Below are 20,395 nucleotides of genomic sequence, written 5' to 3'. Positions count from 1 at the left end.
TATATAATAATGATAAACTTTATTTGTGGAGCACTTTTCAAAACAACGGTTACAAAGTGCTGAACAGCAACAGTTTAAAACAAGCATACAAAGCAAGCATATAGAATATAGAGAGTTACAATAATCCAGCCTTGATGAAATAAAAGCATGGATGACCTTCTCAAGATCAGGCCGCAAAAGAAATGATCTAATCCTAGGTCCATCTTAAAAGGTAAAAACATGCCTGCTCAACAGTTAAAATTTGTTTCTCAAATGTGAGATCGCTGTCAAATGTAACACCTAGGTTTCTGGCAGTTTTCTGGCAAATTTGTCAAATAAATTATTTGGTTAATAAAAGAGCTCAGCTCAGAGGGGACAGTCTTCTCTAAAACTATTGATAAAAATGGTAATTTTGAGATCGGTCTAAAAATTTTTAATCGGTAGGATCCAGATTTGTTTTTTTTCAGTAATTGGTGCACAACTGCATGCTTAAAGCGTGAGGGAACACAGCCTGTAGCCAAGGAACTATTTAAAAGGGACAGAATCGTGGGACCAACACTGTTAAAAACCTCTTTGAGAAATCTTGGAGGGATGCAGTCTAAAGGGCTAGAGGACTGATTTAACATACTCATTGTTTCTTTTAAAGTGGCAAGTGAGAGGCTCCTAAAGTTCATAAGAGTAGCAGAGGAATTGCAGGGCAGGGGTGGAGGAGTGGAATTTCAGAGATGAGACCTAACAGGATAATATATTTAAACTTCACATGCCACTGAGATCTTGAGGTTTTGAAACTCAAACAGTAAAAAGGTCTGACACAGTGTAGTCTGAGGCTGTCCCATCTATGAGGCCTCTTCCATCATTGGTAACAAACCAGCAGTGGATATTTTCTCCATGCTTCACATCTCTGCTGAAATCTTTCTGCCAGTGCCTGCAAAATATATTAAAACATAAAGATTTTTTTTAAAGAAAGCTCTGAAATCTTAATTGTGTTTTCAATGTGCATGCAAACTTAGTAAAGTGCACCTGGTCACGTTGAGTTTTTGTTCCTTCACATACATGATGGCATCGAATTTATCTTGAATTTCGCCAGGATGCAACTCTATCACCTCAAATTCAACTCCATGGTAGAACTGACCTGGAGGACAATATATATATATATATATATTTACAAATGTTCTGTTTTCTTAAAAAAAAATATTAAAATCCATAAACACCCTCCATATCGGTGCATCGTAACATGAAACCTTCTTGCTATCTTCTTACCAAGTAGACCATGAACTGAAGGAGACAAGCGGTGGCTGTCGAGGGTGTAGAAACCCAAGTATTCTTGTTGGTCATGCCGTCTCTTCCACATTTTTGTGTGTTTGACGACCAGAAATTTAACTGAGTGCCTCAGTGTTACTGTCATGCTGCAGTTATTAGTCAATCTGAGGTCCAGACTAGAAGACAGAAACAAAAGTTTTAAATTTCAGCTGAAAAAAGATGGTAAAATTGTGATTATTTCATTTCTTATTCACAGCCATGTCAGGCAAAGATTCATTTGTCAGTGAGAACTAAGTTCAGAGTATGGTTGTTGTTTTTTTAATTAAACATGTTATAGAGAAACTGTGGCAAAGCAGTGTTGCTTACCCGGTATATCTGAGGAAGGTTGTATCAGACCACAGCAGCCTCACCTGCTTGCCGTTGTAAAAGACTGAGATATCCTGAGTGCTAACGTCCAACCGCAACCCAAGCTTTTGATGGATAATACCAAAACGACCAAAGTAGGTGTTGTTGTTGCCATTTGGAACAAGTTTCTTCTTGCCAATGATTTGCCCATTAACCACAAAGCCTAAAATTGATAAGAACGATTCATCCTGTTATATCTCACACAGTAAAGAATCTGTATTTTAAAACAGCTGTGTGTAGGATTACGGGCTGACCTGACTTTTGGTCTCTGACCAAATTGAAAATGGTCCCTGGTTTGTCGTTTATGTTGAAGCAGAGAGCATCGTCTCTGTCTGGCAGCTCTATCATGAAATGAGGATCTCCATCCACTGCAAAATCAACACCAAAGTATCATATTCGACAAAGAGCAAATAGAAAAGTAGAGCTCATGTTTGGCATGATATATTGATGTTTAAAGTGCTTGTAAATAAAAATCTAAAGTAAACCTATGTATTAAAAAAGGAGGAAAAAAAGTGATTGGATCAAACCAATAAATCAACCAGTTAGACCCTTTTGTAAAAACCAGAGAAGTTGCCTCCCTCTGACATCAGATACAATGCAGGTTTAAGGCTCTAGTGTGTTGGCTCTTCTTGTCACATCCACTGCTACATCAGCGACACAACAGAAACAATAACTGGGTTAAACCCTTAGAACAACAGGGTGGAGCCTGCCCCTATTTTTTCAGAATTCAAAATTTGAATCAAACAAGAGCAGCTGTCATTAAATCATGTAGCAAATCGAATGAAAGTAAAACCCCATGAAAACTGAATAATTTCACTTGCGTCACAAGGTGTATGATATGGCAGACCATGGTAATTGTTATATTTATTCGTTTGAAACAAAGTTTTCACAGTTCCTGGGTGTGACGGATCTTCTATGCCCCAATAAAAGTGTGAATATTTTCACGTGTAGACAAGCCAAAGGACACATCCTGAGAAAATAAGGTTGTGGTAATCAGTATGGACTTTTTTTTTTCAATGTTACACAGAAAAAGATTAAATGGGCAGTTCCTCACTCTTAGTAACGGTGCAAACATATAGTATCAAAGCTTACCATCTCCTTTACCACGGGAAAGGGCAGCAGAAGCAGCCTTGGATGCTGTCATAACACAAGTAGTTTTATGAGAAGGTGATCAGGTTGAATGCTATTCCTCTTCAATGACTGAATTAAAGGAAAGTGTGCATACTTTTGCGTCTCTCAGCTTGCTGTCGCTGGTCTATAAAACAGAAATACAGAAAAAAACACAACATAACGTTAGGTAGATGTCACTGGTTAGTTATATTGATTATACAAGTTGCTAATAAGACAGTAAGGACTGTGTATTTACACAGTAACCAACCTATGCTAAAGCCCCTAATTGATTAGTAAAAGAAGAAACTGACTGCTAACTAATTAAACGTGACCCTACCTTCAGTCAGTTTATCAGCGATAAGAGAGCTTCCTGCACTGTTGTCAGATTCAGGCTTGGTGACCACCATGGACGTGAGAGGGGTGACAAAGCCATACCGCAGAGATATGTCTAGGGCTTGTGCTGTTGCATTCTTTTTGTCCTCTTCAGAGCCGATGTCACTGAAAGAGAAGAACAAAGAGGATATCATTGTTTCTTAATTACATACTCAATTATGTACATCATATGCAATACAAATTTAGCATTATGAAATGATCTGAGCAGTCTCTTCAGGCGATTTGTCACAGTTCAAAGGGAAATTTTCAGACAAACCTCCTCTCAAGTAGCTGTTGGATGGTGAGATAGGCCCACAAACGCTCAGTGAAATCCCCAAAGATGTATTCCTTTTCTGGGTACATCAGGTGCCAATCTGTCCTGCTGGCTTTTTCCTTCACCTGAACATCCCCTTCAGGCTATAAAGAGAAGGGGTTGAATGACAGGAGAGGACATTAGTAGCATTACTGGATAATGAAACAGAGTGAAGACTGTTGCAGCACTGGGTTTGCCATTTTCACCCAACAGGTTTCGTTCATATTGTCAGTAATACATTCTCCGTTGTTAATTTCTCACCCCTTGGGCAAAGACCTCCACAAAAAAGTTATCCATGTCATTTTGAGTCAGCTGGCCAGCCACCACAATCTCTGAGCCATTGAACAAGTGGCTGTAGTGGTTTTTGGTCAAGGAGCCCACTGCATTGTCAGGATAATGCAGTTCCACGTCAAAGAGCAGAGTGCTGGATACTTCTTCATAGAACCCCTGTAACAAAGACAAACTCCAGATTAGGCAATGTCTTTTCCAAATCTGCTCAGTGTCTCTGTGTGTGTTTACTGTACCTTGAGCTGAGCGACTACATCTGAAGCTTCAAAGATTCTGCGAGCCAATCCTTTGTTTTGCCTGCTCATCACATCCAGGAAGGAATAAGCCACATCATTTCCAAATCCAAGACAGAACAGAGACATGTTCCCCGCAATAGCAGAATGCACATTCTGCTGGATCATCTGAGTGTTGGACACCCCTGCAGATACAGAAGCACGTGTACTCTAATGTGGTATGTGTAGATGTGTCAGAAATAAATCAAAAGGATGAAATCCTTTTTAGAAATTTAGTTTTTAGAAAGTTCATGAACCATGCATACGAGAAACTTTAATCAAATCTTCCAATACAGCTTACCATGGTTTGGCATCCCATCAGTCAGTAAAATGATCATATCCACACTTCTGGCTGGAAGTTTCTTGTCTTTACTTTTGCTCTTCAGCATGCTCACTGCCCTCAATACAGCGGCATTGATATCTGTGGCTGAAATGAAATAACACACAAGAGCACATAAACTTTTTACATTGATAAAATAAGTTTTCCATTCTTCAGTTGTATTCTTTATAAGAATAACTCAGGCTTGGGTGTAAAGACTAGATGTGAGAGGAAAGAGCTCACCTGACTCTGTCCAAAATAACTAAGAAATTCCTGTTGGCTCCACTGACGTTTATAAATTAAAATGCTTTACCAAGTTGTTGTTTTTTTAAATATAGACAAGAACATATTGAAGTATGGTCTTCTCTTAGTGAAGACATTTTGGAGACTCTTTATATTTCCTGGAACCCTCACATTGATGACAGCTTTTATATTTAACAGCAACAGAATTGATGACATAGGAGCGTATACAAACAGTGCATAAAAAAAACACTGGGAAAAATGTATAATGCATTTATTCAAACTACATTTTTGACTATGAAAAGAAAATGATTCCATGGAAAAGTTCCTCCTACCTGAATCTGCATTTGCTTTTCTCACATAGTTGATGGCTTTAGAAACATTTGCTTTTGTTGCTTTGGTAAGAGAGTCCCGCCAGGTGGTAATATCATCATCAAACAGGATGATACCAAAGTGGTCATCTTCATGGAGGTCTCTGAGAATGACGACCATTGCATCTTGAGTCTGCAAAAGTTCACAGGTTTAAATATAAAGATATACATGGAGCAATATGCACAGTAAGTTTCTTAAACATATATCATGTTACCTGTCTAATCTTTGTCCCGGACATCGATCCACTCCGGTCGATAACAAACACCACATTCGTAGGGATTCTGACCAGGTCAGGGGGAGAGAAATAGTGCACAAAGTATCCATTGACAGCCTGAAGGGAAACAGCACATCTGATTCAGACTAATACAAGCAAATAGCACAAGATCAGTGCCTGTTTGCAGGGCTTTGGAAGTAAAGATCAGATAAAGACGAAAAATGCAAAGCTGTAAGATATTTCCAAGCACCTATTTGAGTTTTAATTGAATTCATTAGCACTGAACAATGATGTATTGATCCACTAATTCATTCCTTTTACAGTATTTATCTTTTGCGGACCTGAATCTCCCCCAAACTCTGTTCTCGTTTCACATCATACTTGATGATGAAATATCCATCAATTATTGTGCCTTCACAGCGAGGACACTTCTGCTGCTCCACTGTTGGTGAGAAAGAGATGTGTGCCTGAAAAAAAAAAATAAAATAATAATTTCATATTGAACACAACTACTGTGCAATACACTGCAAAACCTTAATGAGGGAAATCTATTCAACTCTTTACCTTTGTGTCTGTGGTGGTTTTCTCTATCAGGGGGAGCAGCTCATTGGTGAGGAAAGTTGCACTGGCCTCAACAAAAGTAATTCCCTGCGGCTCATAGATGTCTGCCAGAATCTGTCCAAACACAGATATTTATGCACACATCTTCACTGAGACAGATCAGGTGAGTATTCTTTGTGACCAACACTGGGAAATGCATGTCATTGTGATGAAATCTAAAAGAGGAGAGTGTATTCAACCTGAAAGTCCTGCACCGGATTTTCGATTTTAACTCGAGTCAAAATCTCATATTGACCCAGTTTCCTCTGAAGCAGCTCCTCATAGATAAGATTGAAAGTTACACTGCTTTTGGCAGCAATGTTGACAGACGCTGAGAATTTCTCCATCTTTCTTCCAAAGGCCCTGTTGTAGTGGAAATTGATGACCATCATTTTATATTCACACAACCACGTTTTTTTTTTTTTTTTCAAACTTTAATTTCATTTTCTTAATTCAGACATACTGTATCAGTCCAGCAGACTGTCCTGAGGAAACAGCCTTCTCATACTGTTTCTTGGCTTTCTCTTTCTCCTTCACTTGTCCAGAATACACCTGACCATCGATTTCCCTGTGAGGCACAAGTACATTTTTGTAAAAATCTAAATAGACATTTCTTATGCTCACTGTCAAAATTACAGAGATTTGACTGACATGCTAAAGTTGGTGATGAAGGCGGTTTTGGGCAGCTCCATTTCAAAGCGAATTTCCTGAGTGGAGTTTGCTTTGTTTAGAGCCTTGGACGTCATGACAGTGTGGGCGAAACGAGATGTCACCGTGCAAGCCACTCTAACGCTGTACACGTCCACCTTTTCAAAGTATGGACAGAGAAGACATTATGGCATGCTTGTGAAATTGATTATTTTGCAGAGGTCAGATGTTTTAGAAAATCATGACAACATAAATCCTAAAACATTTCAGTAAACAAGACTAGTCGCCAGGAGAACGGGCAGCTTCTATTTGTCTCTCTCCTGAATTCTAGTTCAGATGTCATGAAGTGTCACAAAACAAAAAGAGACCACTGGTCTGTAAACACAATGCAATGGGAAACTTTATGTTTTTTCATTCTGGTAAACTAAGCACAGATGAACAAATTACTGCCAGCATATTTATTTTCTCCAGTGAGTCAAAGGGATGGTTAAAAACTTGGCTCAGAGCCGAGCAAATGCCATCTGGAATCAATGAGGTTTATGGGAAGTGTGGACTCGATTTTGCAAAAGCTAAAAATATAATTTACTATGAGATTGAAGCTACCAGTCATCCTGACTACTGTCTCATTTATTTCTGAATATTACTTTCAGGTTTTACAATTAATTTAACTAATGTGAACATTTATATAAATACAACTGGTGTCTTACATTTGCAGAGCTTGTGATTCTTTTCTGTGGGTGAAAATGACAGATACATTTTTACAGTTGACATCATATGAGTATATATGACTTGATGTTTCTACATAATCATCTGTATGTAAGCTGAGTACCTTTATTGGCCTGGTGCCCGTATCCTCTTTAGTCTCCTAGAACATAACACAAAATGCAGTGTTACAAAGAAAAGAGACTCTGGATGGGCAAAATCTTTTACCAGGAATTACACCCTGCTATGAAATTCTCAGATACATACACATTTAATAAATGATCCTGATCTGAATCATCAGTCCTTTTGATACTCTTCACCACAGCTAAAGCTGCTTTATTTGTGTTTCCCAAAGTATCTTGTGGAGCAAGTTTTGTCACAGTATGAAGAAAACAATCCATCTTCATGTGTGGGAACCAAACCTTTTTTACAGATTCAGACAAAGAGCTTGGTGAAGGAGTGGAAAAAGATAATTGTGCGCAAAAGTCAGGCTTGCACGGAAGAAAAGGCCACTTCTGTGAGGGAAGAAAGGGAGGCAAACATCAGAGGCAATTTTGCAAAACTGGAGTGGTGACTCAGACTCTGTGCTAAACATGCTGAGGAATCAGACAACAATATTTAGGCGTCTGAACGGAGATGCGCCAGACATTTGAACTATTAGTGGGATAAACAAGCTGTCAAAGGAAAGCCAGCTTTTGACAGAACATGAAGTGGATGTTAATGTGTATAAGAGAAGAGAAGGAACAGGATTGCAAAGATTAGTAAGAGCAGTCTTTGCAGTCATACTGACTACTTTGTGGCCAGTAGCTGTAACACCAATTAGATCTCTTCATCATCTTCTCTTTTTATTGTGTAATTTTGGCTTCTCTCAAACAAAACCACATAGAGAAAAGCAAGGAGAAATCAACAGTCACCAAATCTATTTTGGAACTAGAATTTGGAAAAAAATTCACACACCTACAAGGTCAACCCAAAGGTATAAACCACAATGATTTAGAGAATTTGTTCATTCTATACATGACTTGGCTCAGTCAAAAATAGGGCAGTCTTTCAACTTCTAAAGTAAAAATCTGAATGTTTTGGTTTACTGAGGATTTTTTAAGCTGCAAGATTTATTGTTTGGTAACTCTGATTACATTTCCTGGGTTTTTAGTCATCATAAACAGAAACTTTTTAGCAGCTGCTGTCAAACAATAAGACCACATCACCCCCTGTATGCCCCATGTACTTTTGGATGGAAAAGACTAGCTGCTAATGCACACTTTCATTTACAAAACATAAACTCTATGTATGAAGAGTTTATATTTTGTAAATGGATGCCTGCATTTCATTAAAATCACTTTTACTTAATATCAGATAAAAATGTATCAGCAAACAAAGAAAAAACAAAAACAAACACGTGTTTTCGTGAAAATGATGAGCATGTCGCTTAAATACCTCTGTCAGAGTTTCTCTTTTAGAAATAACCAGAGCTCCCTGGACCTGGGCTGGAAGGCAGATGCAAACACAAATCCAGAGCAGCAGGACTCTCCACATTGTAGACATGACTGGAAAGCAGGAAGGCCTTTCCTCGGGCATGGTTGAAAATAAGTGTACAAAGAATTTGAGGCATTTGGGAATCAAGTCTTCCCATAGTAACTCCGCCCCCACTAAGTGCTTCAGGGAAAAGGGATCTTCTGCTCCTATAACGTTCACAATGTGTGAGTCTGTGTGCTTGCTTTCCTTTTGTTGGTATATTTGTGAAATCTGAAAACAGACTGAGCATTTAGATAGCTGAAAATATGCACATCCTGTCGTAACTTGCTTTTTGGGAGTGTGCTTTCACTGTATGCAGGGGTGTTTGTTCCTATAATCACCTCAATTCATGCTACAGTTTGCAAAAGGATGACAAGTTGTTACCTCCAACGTAATTTTTATTCAGTGTCAAATAAAAGTTTTAGATGCTTTGCAATTCAAATGCATTGAACATTTTTGACATAATCAAAACATCAGGACATGTCAGCGTCATCATACATTGGTTAAAGATGAAAAAGCTTTTGAAAACCCAAAGTCAAGAAAGTCTTTCAGTGGAAAGGGGAAAAAACAGTAAAGACATACAATAAAAAACAGAGTGAATCTGTAGGTGTTGTGTGTCCTATATACTGCAATATACATGATCACTGAGAGTATCTCTCAGCACGTCTCTCTGTTTTGGAATAGGTTTAATTCCAGAAGTTACTCATATTGTCCACAACATAGTGAAAGAAGCCTGTTTTCCTTTGGGTAGGTACATGATGACAAGAGTATTTGTGGTTTTACTGCAGGTGCAGAATTGTTTTAAACTTTTTAAACTGTTTTAAAAAGGCCAGATACAATGTAATCTGCAGCATCTCCCTTGATGAGGCCTGATCCATTGCTGTGAACAAACCAGCAGGGGACATTTTCTCCGTTCTTCACATCTGTCCTGAAGTCTCTCTGCCAGCCTCTGTGGACCCAGAGAGACATATCGTGAGAGTGAGACTCTACATGCACACATCCACACTTTGAAGAGACATGTGTGTCTCTGGCTTTAAATGTACCTGGTTACATTAAGCCTCTCTCCTTTCACAAACATGGTGGCATCTGGTTTCTCTGGGACCTCTCCTGGACGCAAGTCTGTCACCTCATACTCAATCCCATGGTAGAACTGACCTGAAAGATGATTTAAAGCATAGTTTTAAACAATAAAGATCATGTATCACTAGTAATGTTTTTCTAAATAGAGTAAAATTTACCTTCCATTATACTATCATGTTAGGCAGGTTACTTGCCCTGGTTTTGTTCAGAATCCCTTTGTTAACACCTTGTGAATAAAGATGACAAATGCAGTTTCTACAAAATTTGGATTTTGTAGCAACAACTACAGACTAGTTTTATCTTAAAATCACCTTAAAGAATATCTTATTTTTCAGGAGATATGTGAAATGAAATGAATGTTAATTTAGAAATACAAATCACTCCTCTGGAGGTGATAAACATTTGTCTGCAACCCAAGGCATACCTAGCAAACCATGGACATTAGGGGACAGGAGGTGGCCGTCCAGGGTGTAGAAACCCAGGTAGTCTTGGTGGTACGGGTGCTTCTTCCACACTTTGTGCAGCAAGATCACAAACTTAACTGAGTCCCGGAGAGTTACTGTTAGGCTGCGATCCTTGGTCACCAGAAGATCCACACTGCAGCAAGGAAAAAAGTGAATAATCTACTCTTTAGGAGCTTTTTTTTCTTATGGGTGTGAGCCTTTGAGAAAAAAAAACTACTGGGAAGTTGATTGGTGCAACTCTGTGGCTTAAGGCCCCTTTTTTGATGAAAAAATAAACTGATCAGGAGCAAGATGAAGAATATAGCTCCCCCTCAAACATGATCGACACCAACAATGTTGTTGTTTTGGTCTCATTGAATGTAGTTACACTAATATAAGTTGTTGTAAGATGCTGCAGTCCAACCTGTTACTATCTTTTCACATTGTGAGTATAATGTATCCTACACACAACAATCACTATGTTTACATGATATTGGAAGAAAGAAGAAAATCTAATTATTGCATTAGACAGACTAAAACTGGACTTCTACGATACATATCAGCGTGTTGGTCTGACTGAAATTGCACAACATCAACATTTCTCAAAGTCGGAATAACATCCAGACAATCTGTTGTGGAGTCTAGGTACTCCTGCACACATATGTTGTATTGGTTTCAAACTGGATTAGGTTCAGCAGATGCTTCACAGATGCCGCCCCGGGCTTAGGCTCAGAGGACACCAGAGAAACTAAAATAATCTGGTATCCAGAGGAAGAAGAAACTGGTAACAACTACCTGACGTGGCACAAGTTGTTACCTAAACTTTCTGTCAAATGTTTGGGTTTTTGAGCGAAATGGTCATCAGGAAAAAGAAAATTACAAACAAGCTGAAAGAAGATATCACCCCCTATCATATCGGAGTCACCCATCCTTGTATCTGGGAACAAGGAGAGTGGTCTAAATAAACAGGCTCTTTGAGCAACTGCAGCTGAACTAAACTTAAGATGGACGTTTGAAAATGATGCGAACTGAGGAGAAAAAGAAAGGCCAAAGGGGCCAGTCAGAGCAGCCGTTCGAGTAACCAGCTTGTGGATACCAAGAAATTTGCAATGGAAAGATGGTTAATGGGATCACTCACTTGAGCCCTTTGATAGAGGCTGTATCTGACCACAGCAACTTGATCTGTTTGCCATCCTGGAACACTGAAATGTCTTGAGTGCTCACCTCCAGCCTGACCCCCAAAGTCTGGTGGACGATGCCAAAACTGCAAAAATAGGTGTTAATTTCCCCATTTGGGGGAATCTTCTTGTCCCCAATGATCTGGCCATTGACCAAAATACCTGAGGAAATACAATGAGATTGGTTCACTGAACGAGGGAATAGGACCTGTTTGTACAAACTGTATTATGTGTAAGACAAGTCCTAAGTGAGAAAAAAAAAAAGAAGAAAAACATGCATAAAAGGCAAAAGAAGCGTAGGGACTGTATTTTCAACTTGTTAATAAAAAATTTAAAAAAGACGTGATAAACTGGATGGAGAGCTGACCTGATTCTGGGTCTCTGACCAGATTGAAAATAGTTCCTGGTGCACTGTTGATGTTGAAGCAAAGAGCATCATTTCTGTCAGGGAGCTCTATCATGAAATGAGGATCTCCGTCCACTGCAGGTGAAACAAAAACACAGTGACAGCAATAAACAAAATGGATGGAGGACTCTTTTGAAAAGTCTCACTGATGATATCAACAATCTTCACCTATGCTAGCTACTTTGCACTTAACTGAAAGATGCTTACTATGCATTATTACTTATGAGAATGTTCATAATTTTATGAGCACCAGCACAAACTACATCTGAAGTTGAGAAGACTTTAAATGGTTTCCGGGTCTTTTAAAGAGATGCAATGGAGAAATGTACAATGTAACATAACAGAAAGTGAATGAAAATGTATGTAAAACCAGGAAAACCATGAATATCTATACAAAAAAAATGGTCATATCTGTCCAGTAGATCTTGAAATATTTCATTAGCAAAAAATGTGACCCCTGAAAAGTCTGGGGGAAGTTATGGCAGTTTATCTTGTTGTTAAAGACTGATACAAAATCAGAGGTAGGCAGCGAGTAACCCTGAGCTGTGCTTACCTAAATATGTGGGAGAACTTTGCAGATTCATTGAAGGGGATGCATACTGATACTGTACTGGTGCTATACACAGGAATAAAGAAACAGACGTTAGAGCATTACATCAAATTTCCTGAAATCTTATTTTGTGCTGTATTGTACAAAAGGACTGCCTTACTCAATCTTTCTGCTTGTTGTCTTTGCTCTGTCAAAACAAACAGATGAAAAAACATAACTTGATACATTTCACAGTTTTAAGCTGAGATTCCATTCTTTGAAAGACAAATAAAGACAAATAATATGTTGAAAATGGTTTATCTTGTACTGTTGATGAATGCTCTGTACTGACATCTAAGCTTTCATAGAAAAACTTGATTGCAGTCATGTTAGGTAAAACCTGATCACTTTTTAAAGCCATTCTTTTGTTTTATTGGATTACCCTCAGTCAGTTTGTCAGCGATGAGGGGGCTGTCTGGTACATCCTCTGTCTCGGGCTTGGTGACCACCATGGAGGTGAGAGGGGTGACAAAGCTGTATTGCAGGGACATATCCAGGGCCTTTGCTGTGGCATTGGCTTTCTCATCTGGTCCTCCACTCTTGCTGTGACAAGGAAAACATATTTGTTCCCGCAAATGACTTGAACAGAAAACCACAATGGATTGTAACATAAATAGTATACGATTAAGTTTTTTTCTGTTAATAATGACCAAAAAATATCTAAGATATTTTTGTAAGGCTGATTTTAGTCAGTGGCTTAAGCAAAATGACTCCGGCAGACCTCTTCTCCAGTAACTGCTGTATGGTGATGTAAGCCCAAAGACGCTCAGTGAAATCTCCAAAGATGTACGCCTCATCTGGGTACATCACACCCCAGTCCAGGACATTGGCCTCGCCCTGTGCCATGAAGTCATTTTCAAACTATGGAATAAAGAAAAGATGAAGAAAAATGTTAAAAAACTTAATAAACAGGCAATCCTAAACTTTGGTACCTTCTAAGTATCTCCTCCCCCTCACCCCCTGGCCAGAGACTTCCACTAGGAAGTTGTCCAAGTCGTTGTCCATCAGTCGACCGGCCACCACAATCTCAGAACCATTAAACAACTGATTGAAGTGGCTGGTGGTCACAGAGTCTACTGCATTGTCAGGATACTGCAGATCCACCTCTAAAAGCAGTGGGTTGGACACCTCCTGATAGAAACCCTGGAATGAAATGCATTATACATACAAACATGTAAATGCATTTGTTCATAAACAGTGGCATGAAAATGGCATAGAAATGGCACAAAAGACAACACTAAACCCCTCACCTGGAGCTGAGCGACCGCATCTGAAGCTTCAAAGATTCTGCGAGCTATTCCCTTGTTTTGTTTGCTCATCACATCCAGGAAGCTGTAGTCCACATCATTTCCAAATCCAAGACAGAACAGAGACATATTTCCTCCAATAGCAGAATGCACATTCTGCTGGATTTTTGGTATGTAAGACTCACCTTCAGATACACAGTCACAGCACACATAAACGCCATGCTAAATATAAAATTCATTATCAGATAAACTATCCATCTACAGCATGTACACATTATGCAAGCTTACCAGTATTTGGCATTCCATCGGTCAGTAAAATAATCATATCAATACTTCTCTCTGGTAGCCATTTCATCTGTCTGTCTTGGATTAGCATATTTACACCCCTCAACACTGCATCATTGATATTGGTAGCTTGATGAAAAACAGAAATCAGTATGTAAAAAATTTTGTATGTTCATGCATTTTCTTCATTCAGGGAATAAAGATAGCATACAGTGTACAATATATGAGCACTTTTTGTTGTATTAACCTGAACGAGCTGAGATTTTTTTCACAAAGACCATGGCTTCTGACACATTTTCCTTGGTTGCTTTGGAAAGCGACTCCCTCCAGGGCTCAATAGCGGAATCAAACTGGATCAATGCAAAGTAGTCGTCTTCACTGAGCTCGTTCAGGATGGTCTCCAATGCCTCTCGTGTCTGCAAATAATCAGAGATCAAAATGTGTACGTGTAAGCATTTCTTAATCCAAAGCACATCAACCGTCTGAGCAATCTCTCACCTGTATAATCTTTTTACCAGACATCGATTGACTCCGGTCAATTACAAACACCACGTTCTTGGGGACTCTGGGCAAGTCAGGTGGAGCAAAGAAGTGCACAAAGTATCCGTTCACAATCTGAAGGAAACATTAGTCCAACATGCGTTAAAATGACGGTATAAGAAAAAAAGAAAATGGTATAAGCTAACATGAGAATGGGCTATATGTATACTTTTATCTAACTAAACAATCCAAACTCCTCCCATAAAGCATCTGTTTGCCAAAATAATCCAGAAAAAGAACATTAAAGAAAAGCCTTTAATGCATATTGAGGTTGCTTTGAATCCATGAACTGTTGACAGCTGACCTGAATCTCCCCCAAACTCTTCTCTCGGTTCACATCGTACTTTATGATGAAATCTCCATCAATGAGGGTTCCATCACAACCAGGACACTTCCTCTGCTGCTCCATAGTTGGTGAGAAAGAGATGTGTGCCTGACAAGTGGATAAAATAAATCAAATAAAATATTTTTTTGTCAAACTGATGAGCACTGATCAGAATATTTTTCTTTGCCAGTAAATTGAACTAATTACTGGTTTCATGGTTTTAGTATGCCAACATGCACAAATAGTTATGTTCACTGGTAACTAGTTACTTTCATAATACTGTAACCCTGTTACTAATTCAGTTACTTTGGGAAAGAGGTAAGTAGGAGCTATAACTAATTACTCTTTAAAAGTAACGTGCCCAACACTGATCATGTGGAGCCAAACTCTGCACCTTTTTGTCGGTGACGGTTTTCTCCACTAGGGGGAGCAGATCATTTGAGAGAAAGGTTGAATGGGCATCGACATAGGAAAGGCCTTGAGGCTCATATATGTTTGTCACGATCTGTTTCCATCCAGGTAAAAGCAGAGACATGAGATTATTAGTAAAATAGCTCAAAATGCTGAAATGACCATGATGCAGGTGACAACATGAACATGGACTCACACGAAACTCTTGGACCACTGTTTTAGGTTTAACTCGGTTTAAAATCTCATACTGGCCCAGTTTCCTTTGAAGGAGTTCCTCGTAAGTCAGGATAAAAGTCACATTACTTTCTGCTGCAACATTGACAGACACAGAAAACTTCTCCATCTTTCTTCCTGAAGCCCTGCAAAAAAAAAAACAGAAAAAAAAAACAAACTGTTGGCTACTATGGGTAAAGACATGGTTTCTGTTACATTTCATCTGGATGAACTCACTTGACCAGTCCAGCCGTTTGCCCAGATGATACAGCTTTCTCATACTGTTTCTTAGCTTTCTCTTTCTCCTTCACCTCTCCAACGTACGTCCGACCTTCAATTTCCCTGAGAAGCCCAAAGACAACAAGGTGGACCTTAAAGAAAGTAAATTCATTGAATCGTGGTGAAAATTTTAATATAAATAAAAATGGCCTCGTAAAAAGGACCACAATGAAGGTAAGTGTGTGGACAGAATATTAACTAGATGGCAACAGACTGACATGCTGAAGTTTGTGATGAAAGCGGACTTGGGCAAGTCCACTTCAAAAAAGATTTCCTTGGACGAATTTGCTTTGTTTAAAGCCACCGAGGTCATAACGGTGTGGGCAAAGCGGGATGCCACAGTGCATTCCACTGTCACACTGTGCACCTCCACCTCTGCCTGAAAACAGGAGAAAGGACGAAAGATTAGAAACACTAATTAAAATGTAAGGGCCCTTATCACAAAGTATCATAGTAAAAGAACAGTTTTTCTAGTCTGTCTTAAACCGAAAGTGTTTTAGTGAAAGTTTTTCTTTATGTCCTAGATTCACAATTCTTCCTCTGAGTAGAAAAAAGAGACCTGTGTATCAGCTATGTATGCTGCAGAGGGGGAGTGGTCCCTGCTGAAATCTGATTGGCCCTCAATGTGCCCCGGTCCAGTCTCTTTTACATGCAGCAGAGAGTGCTCTGGGTGCTTTCAGATAGGAGAAACAGGGAGGAGTACTGGTAGTGGAGAGGAGCCAAGCTAGCAGCTGTTCAAAACTACTCAAACCTCCTAAACTTATTGCAGTTCAACTAGTCACTTTTCCAAAATGCTCTGACCGCTGTCTGCCGCAGGTAAAACACTGACCACTTATACAAACCTCATTTAAAAAAAAAAACACAGTATCCCTAATGTTCATCTGTGCAGCTCCCCGACTGACTGACTTGAAAAATTGTGAGCTCACCTTTTTAAATAGTTATTTTGGGCAGTAAAATACTGTAATTTTTTTTAATAGTTTTTAACTTTTTATGCACTGAGAGGTGCCAAAAAATATGCCAGCTTGGAAAAGGTGTTTAAAAAAAGCATTAAGTCACTGATTCTACTCTGGGAGTATTGTAATCAGGCTGCGTCCTCTGAGCAGGAATGATGAGTGCATTTCAGTTACCCTGTAGTTCCTAGTAGAGGTCTCTGTGGAATGGAAGTGGGACTTTTTCCTATCAAAGTGAGTCATCCAATTGGTGGGCATATTGCACAAGATGGGATTGGCTAATTAAACTGGATGCTTGCATGTGTTGTTTACACGACTGTCACCAGTACAGAGGTACTGAGACCCTTCAGACTTTTTTATTTTTATTTTTCAAAGCCACTACCAATACATATACTTCTCTTACTGTAGTCACATCTGTACTTCTTTTCTGTAACAGAAAAAAGACGAAAGAGAGAAAAGAGAAATAAAATTTAAAAAATTAACATTTTGCTTAATTAGAATTGTGTAAAATGACAATTTATGTCTTGGCTTTAAATTACTTGTATACAGGGGTGAAAGTAATGGTCCGGTACCGCGTACTACTAAAAGATTCAGTGGCGGTACGCAGTACCAGGAAGATGGTACAGCGGCTGCCTGCTGTAAAGGCCTCAGAGACAGTCACGGTTCCGCTAGCAATATGCAGTCTTGAAAAGTACTTGTACTCAAAGGTGACCAGATTTCTGAGATGCAGTGGTGAAAAATCATCAAATATCATCATTATTAAATAAAAAACAGGGACAAGTACTTTTTTATGTATCTTAACCAGCTTTTATTACACAAAAGGTAACAATCAAAAAAAAAATTGTGATATTACAGTGATATTCTCCTCATTCATCCACCTCCACCTCAGGAGCCTGGGTAGAAAAAGAGCAGAGGAGAACATGTCATCAACAGATAATGTCATGCTAATGTTAACGTTACAGCTTCACTAATGACAGATATGAAAACAGTGTCTTAATGTTAACGTTCACAGACTTTTATAACGTTACGTTAGGTCTTCAATTCAGAAAAACAATCATACTTCCTTCATCACTTCACACACACACACGCTCACAGCCAAGTCTACTGCCAGTTCACACAAAATAAATAAGTTAATACACAACATACCATTTATCACGGCCGTTGGTCTCCTTTTCTTTCCTTTTTGCCGACTCCAGATTGTTGTTGTTGACGCTGCTGTGTCTGTATGTCATATGACGTCTTCTCTGGCGATGCATTAAATGTCTACCGTAATAACCGGTGTTACTTTGAGTCTGCGCGCATTTCCCCCCATTCAGTGTCAAAATCGGGGACATTTTCGGGGACAGCTTTGACCGGGGACAGGTCACCCAAAACGGGGACTGTCCCCGGAAATCGGGGACGTCTGGTCACCTTATTGTACTCTGTTTAAAAATTCCTTTTAACTCATTCCGAATGGTTTCTGAACTGTCCGTGCTGTGTTTTTAATTTAGTCCATGCTGGACGGAGCCTTGGCCGGGCATCTCCCTCTCTTCCTCGAGGCTCTTGCCCTGCTTCTCTTCCCCCTTCCCTCGGCCTCCTCTGCGCCTCGCCATTGAAACGTGTACCACACGTTTAATGTCTTTACGTTCGTTGCAAAATGTCCCAACTAAAATCAGTAGGAGAGTACGCAGCTGTGTTTCGTGTTATTTTCTTCAATTTTAATGATACATACATAGCAGCTCGGAAAAGAAACTACTTTCACTCAGCAGTAGAATGCGCATGTGCGTCTACTTCCGAAACACAGCGGTTGCTATGGGGATCGGTGGGTTTGATTAAATGTAATAGTACCGGCAAGAATTTAAAACGACTTTCACCCCTGCTAGTATACCTAGTACAGAAACAGAACATTACAACTCATCCCATTACACGATCAGTGTAAGATTACTGTTTGTGAAAAGTCTGGCTATTTACCTGCAGCCGTTTGACAGATTCTCTGCTCTCCTGAAATACAAATAGAAGCAACTATGGCAGCAAGACCTTAAAGGGTAATAAGCACTTAAACATGAGCTACTGTAGCTTGTACAAAAAAAGCTCAGAATCTGTCCCACATAAGGACCTCTGTGTCATTTGAAAAAAAACTAATGTGATGGAGAAAGTCACATGATCAAATCATATGGAAAATACTACCAAAGGGGCAAAGAAAACAGACTGGTGACCACATCAGGAACTATCACATTAAAGCCATACTGCCAAAATGACATTTTCAAAACACCACAGAACAGTGTGGTTTGAAATGAAGTTGAGAATACAAACAAAGATGAGCATGCAAAGTTACCTGTGGAGCTTCACTGTTCCCAGAGATGACCAGGGCTCCTGAGGCCAAAGCAGACAGCCAGAGGCAGGCACAGCCACACAGCAGCAGCAAGCGAACACCCAACGGACCAGACATGACTGAACTGCCGCTGAAAACTGGCTCACTTCACTGCTGAGAAAAGCTCTTTGCTCTGGGGGTGGGACAGTGTGGGTGTGTTTGCCATTGACTGTTGACCAGCGGGTTTTGGCCAGATGTGCAGGAGGTCCTGAGATACAAACATGCTACTTATAAAGTTAGACTGAACTGCTGCTGAACACTGACTCACTTCACTTCTGAGAAAAGCTCTTTGCTCTGGGGGAGGGACAGCGTGGGTGTGTTGCCCATTGACTGTTGACCCACAGGTTTTAGCCAGATGTGCAGGAGGTCCTGAGATACAAACTACTTATAAAGCTAAAAGAACCTACCTGAGTATCTGAATGTTTCTTATTAGGCTATACTTACACCTATTTACACATAGGACAAAATAACAATGAAATGGACGCCTGGAACCTCAAGTCCAATCAAGGATATAGAAAAAGCACCAATTACAGGGACCAACATTGTTATTTAGGGTATGAGATGTGTGTATGACATAACAGAAACATTTTATGTCATAGCACACTGTGATTTTACAGCCTTGTATTTGCGTTGATTTTCGATCATATTTTTGTAAGCGTCGATGTTGTAAGAGTTGTGTTGAAATATATCCAAGGCCAGTATTGGTTTTACAATTTGCCATTCTGCCATGTTGTAGATCATTTTTGTCATTTGTCTGGAAACGACAACAAGAGGACGACTGTAAGAAAAGTGTAAATACTCTGCCACACTATTCTGGTAAATGTGAAATAATTTGCTGCCCTTTGCAATTTCACCTTCATGCACATAGAAAGTATGAACCGACTCATTTTCTCCAGGAATGTTTATCAGCCTTTATTTGACATGCAACTTCTGGCAACATTTTTGAGCTGCTGTGACCTTTTTCTCTATTTACTCTGGGCTGTACTCTGCTCTCCATTTAGTAATCCGATTCCACCACATTGCACTAGGTTCTCTACCAATGCCCGCTCTTCACTTTGTTCATTGATTCGTGGTCAACAGCTTATAGTTTGTAGTAGCAAGAAAACAAAATCTTTCATTCCAGATTTGAATAAGGCAGGAGTTGCCCTGTAATTTCAGTGTACAGTATGTAATTTATTTCACTTGGATGCCTCCCTTTTAAAGCCTTTTGTTAGTCCCTCATTTCCCCAAATGCTTAGGAAAGTGAGTTGAGAAGAGATGATGGGGCAAAGGAGTGGGGGAACACTGACGCAAATATGCAGTGGGTTCCAAAACTTACGAGTAAATAGGAAGGGTCTGCTGAGTTGCTACACCCAATTCACCATAAAACTCCCCAAATACTCTAACTTCAGATAGACCCATTTGAATCCAACACAAACTTTAGACACTATTATGGCCCATATGCCAGGTAAGCTGTTTTCACTGAAATTACAATAACCGTATTTAGCTTC

General features: G+C 39.5%; 2 protein-coding genes and 1 pseudogene across 2 annotated transcripts in view; 1 reads left to right on the top strand and 2 right to left on the bottom strand.

Annotated features, from left to right (window-relative positions):
* Positions 1-20,395, top strand: part of rpn1 (ribophorin I) — a 164,489-nt gene that overhangs the window by 86,809 nt on the left and 57,285 nt on the right. The window lies entirely within an intron of this gene.
* On the bottom strand, positions 722-6,560 carry LOC140303789 (inter-alpha-trypsin inhibitor heavy chain H3-like; annotated as a pseudogene).
* LOC140303788 (inter-alpha-trypsin inhibitor heavy chain H3-like) lies at positions 8,987-19,082 on the bottom strand. The gene is made up of 22 exons (XM_072382690.1): positions 18,870-19,082; positions 18,506-18,535; positions 16,959-16,982; positions 15,824-15,984; positions 15,564-15,668; positions 15,310-15,472; positions 15,097-15,207; positions 14,682-14,810; positions 14,336-14,452; positions 14,085-14,253; positions 13,841-13,966; positions 13,556-13,737; positions 13,263-13,448; positions 13,027-13,166; positions 12,688-12,848; positions 12,427-12,453; positions 12,270-12,332; positions 11,678-11,791; positions 11,271-11,472; positions 10,114-10,286; positions 9,653-9,764; positions 8,987-9,558 (listed from the first exon to the last, which is right to left on the bottom strand). The coding sequence occupies exons 1-22, from the start codon at positions 18,981-18,983 to the stop codon at positions 9,420-9,422; spliced, it is 2,748 nt and encodes a 915-aa protein (XP_072238791.1). The 5' UTR covers positions 18,984-19,082; the 3' UTR covers positions 8,987-9,419.

Source organism: Leuresthes tenuis, unplaced genomic scaffold (genome assembly GCF_036924035.1).
Source record: "Leuresthes tenuis unplaced genomic scaffold, fLeuTen1.0.hap1 SCAF_3, whole genome shotgun sequence".
NCBI classification, from domain to species: domain Eukaryota; kingdom Metazoa; phylum Chordata; class Actinopteri; order Atheriniformes; family Atherinopsidae; genus Leuresthes; species Leuresthes tenuis.
The sequence above is the reverse complement of the archived record's forward strand: the minus strand, read 5'-3'. Positions and strand labels throughout refer to the sequence as shown.

What these genes read in the sequence shown, in the direction of transcription:
- LOC140303788 (XM_072382690.1), bottom strand. Translation starts at nt 18,983, where the DNA reads ATGTCTGGTCCGTTGGGTGTTCGCTTGCTGCTGCTGTGTGGCTGTGCC. An exon ending in TTCATCACAAACTTCAGCAT is followed by an intron (nt 15,669 to 15,823) that starts GTCAGTCTGTTG and finishes TGGGCTTCTCAG; the next exon opens with GGAAATTGAAGGTCGGACGT. An exon ending in AGAGTTTGGGGGAGATTCAG is followed by an intron (nt 14,453 to 14,681) that starts GTCAGCTGTCAA and finishes TGTTTCCTTCAG; the next exon opens with ATTGTGAACGGATACTTTGT.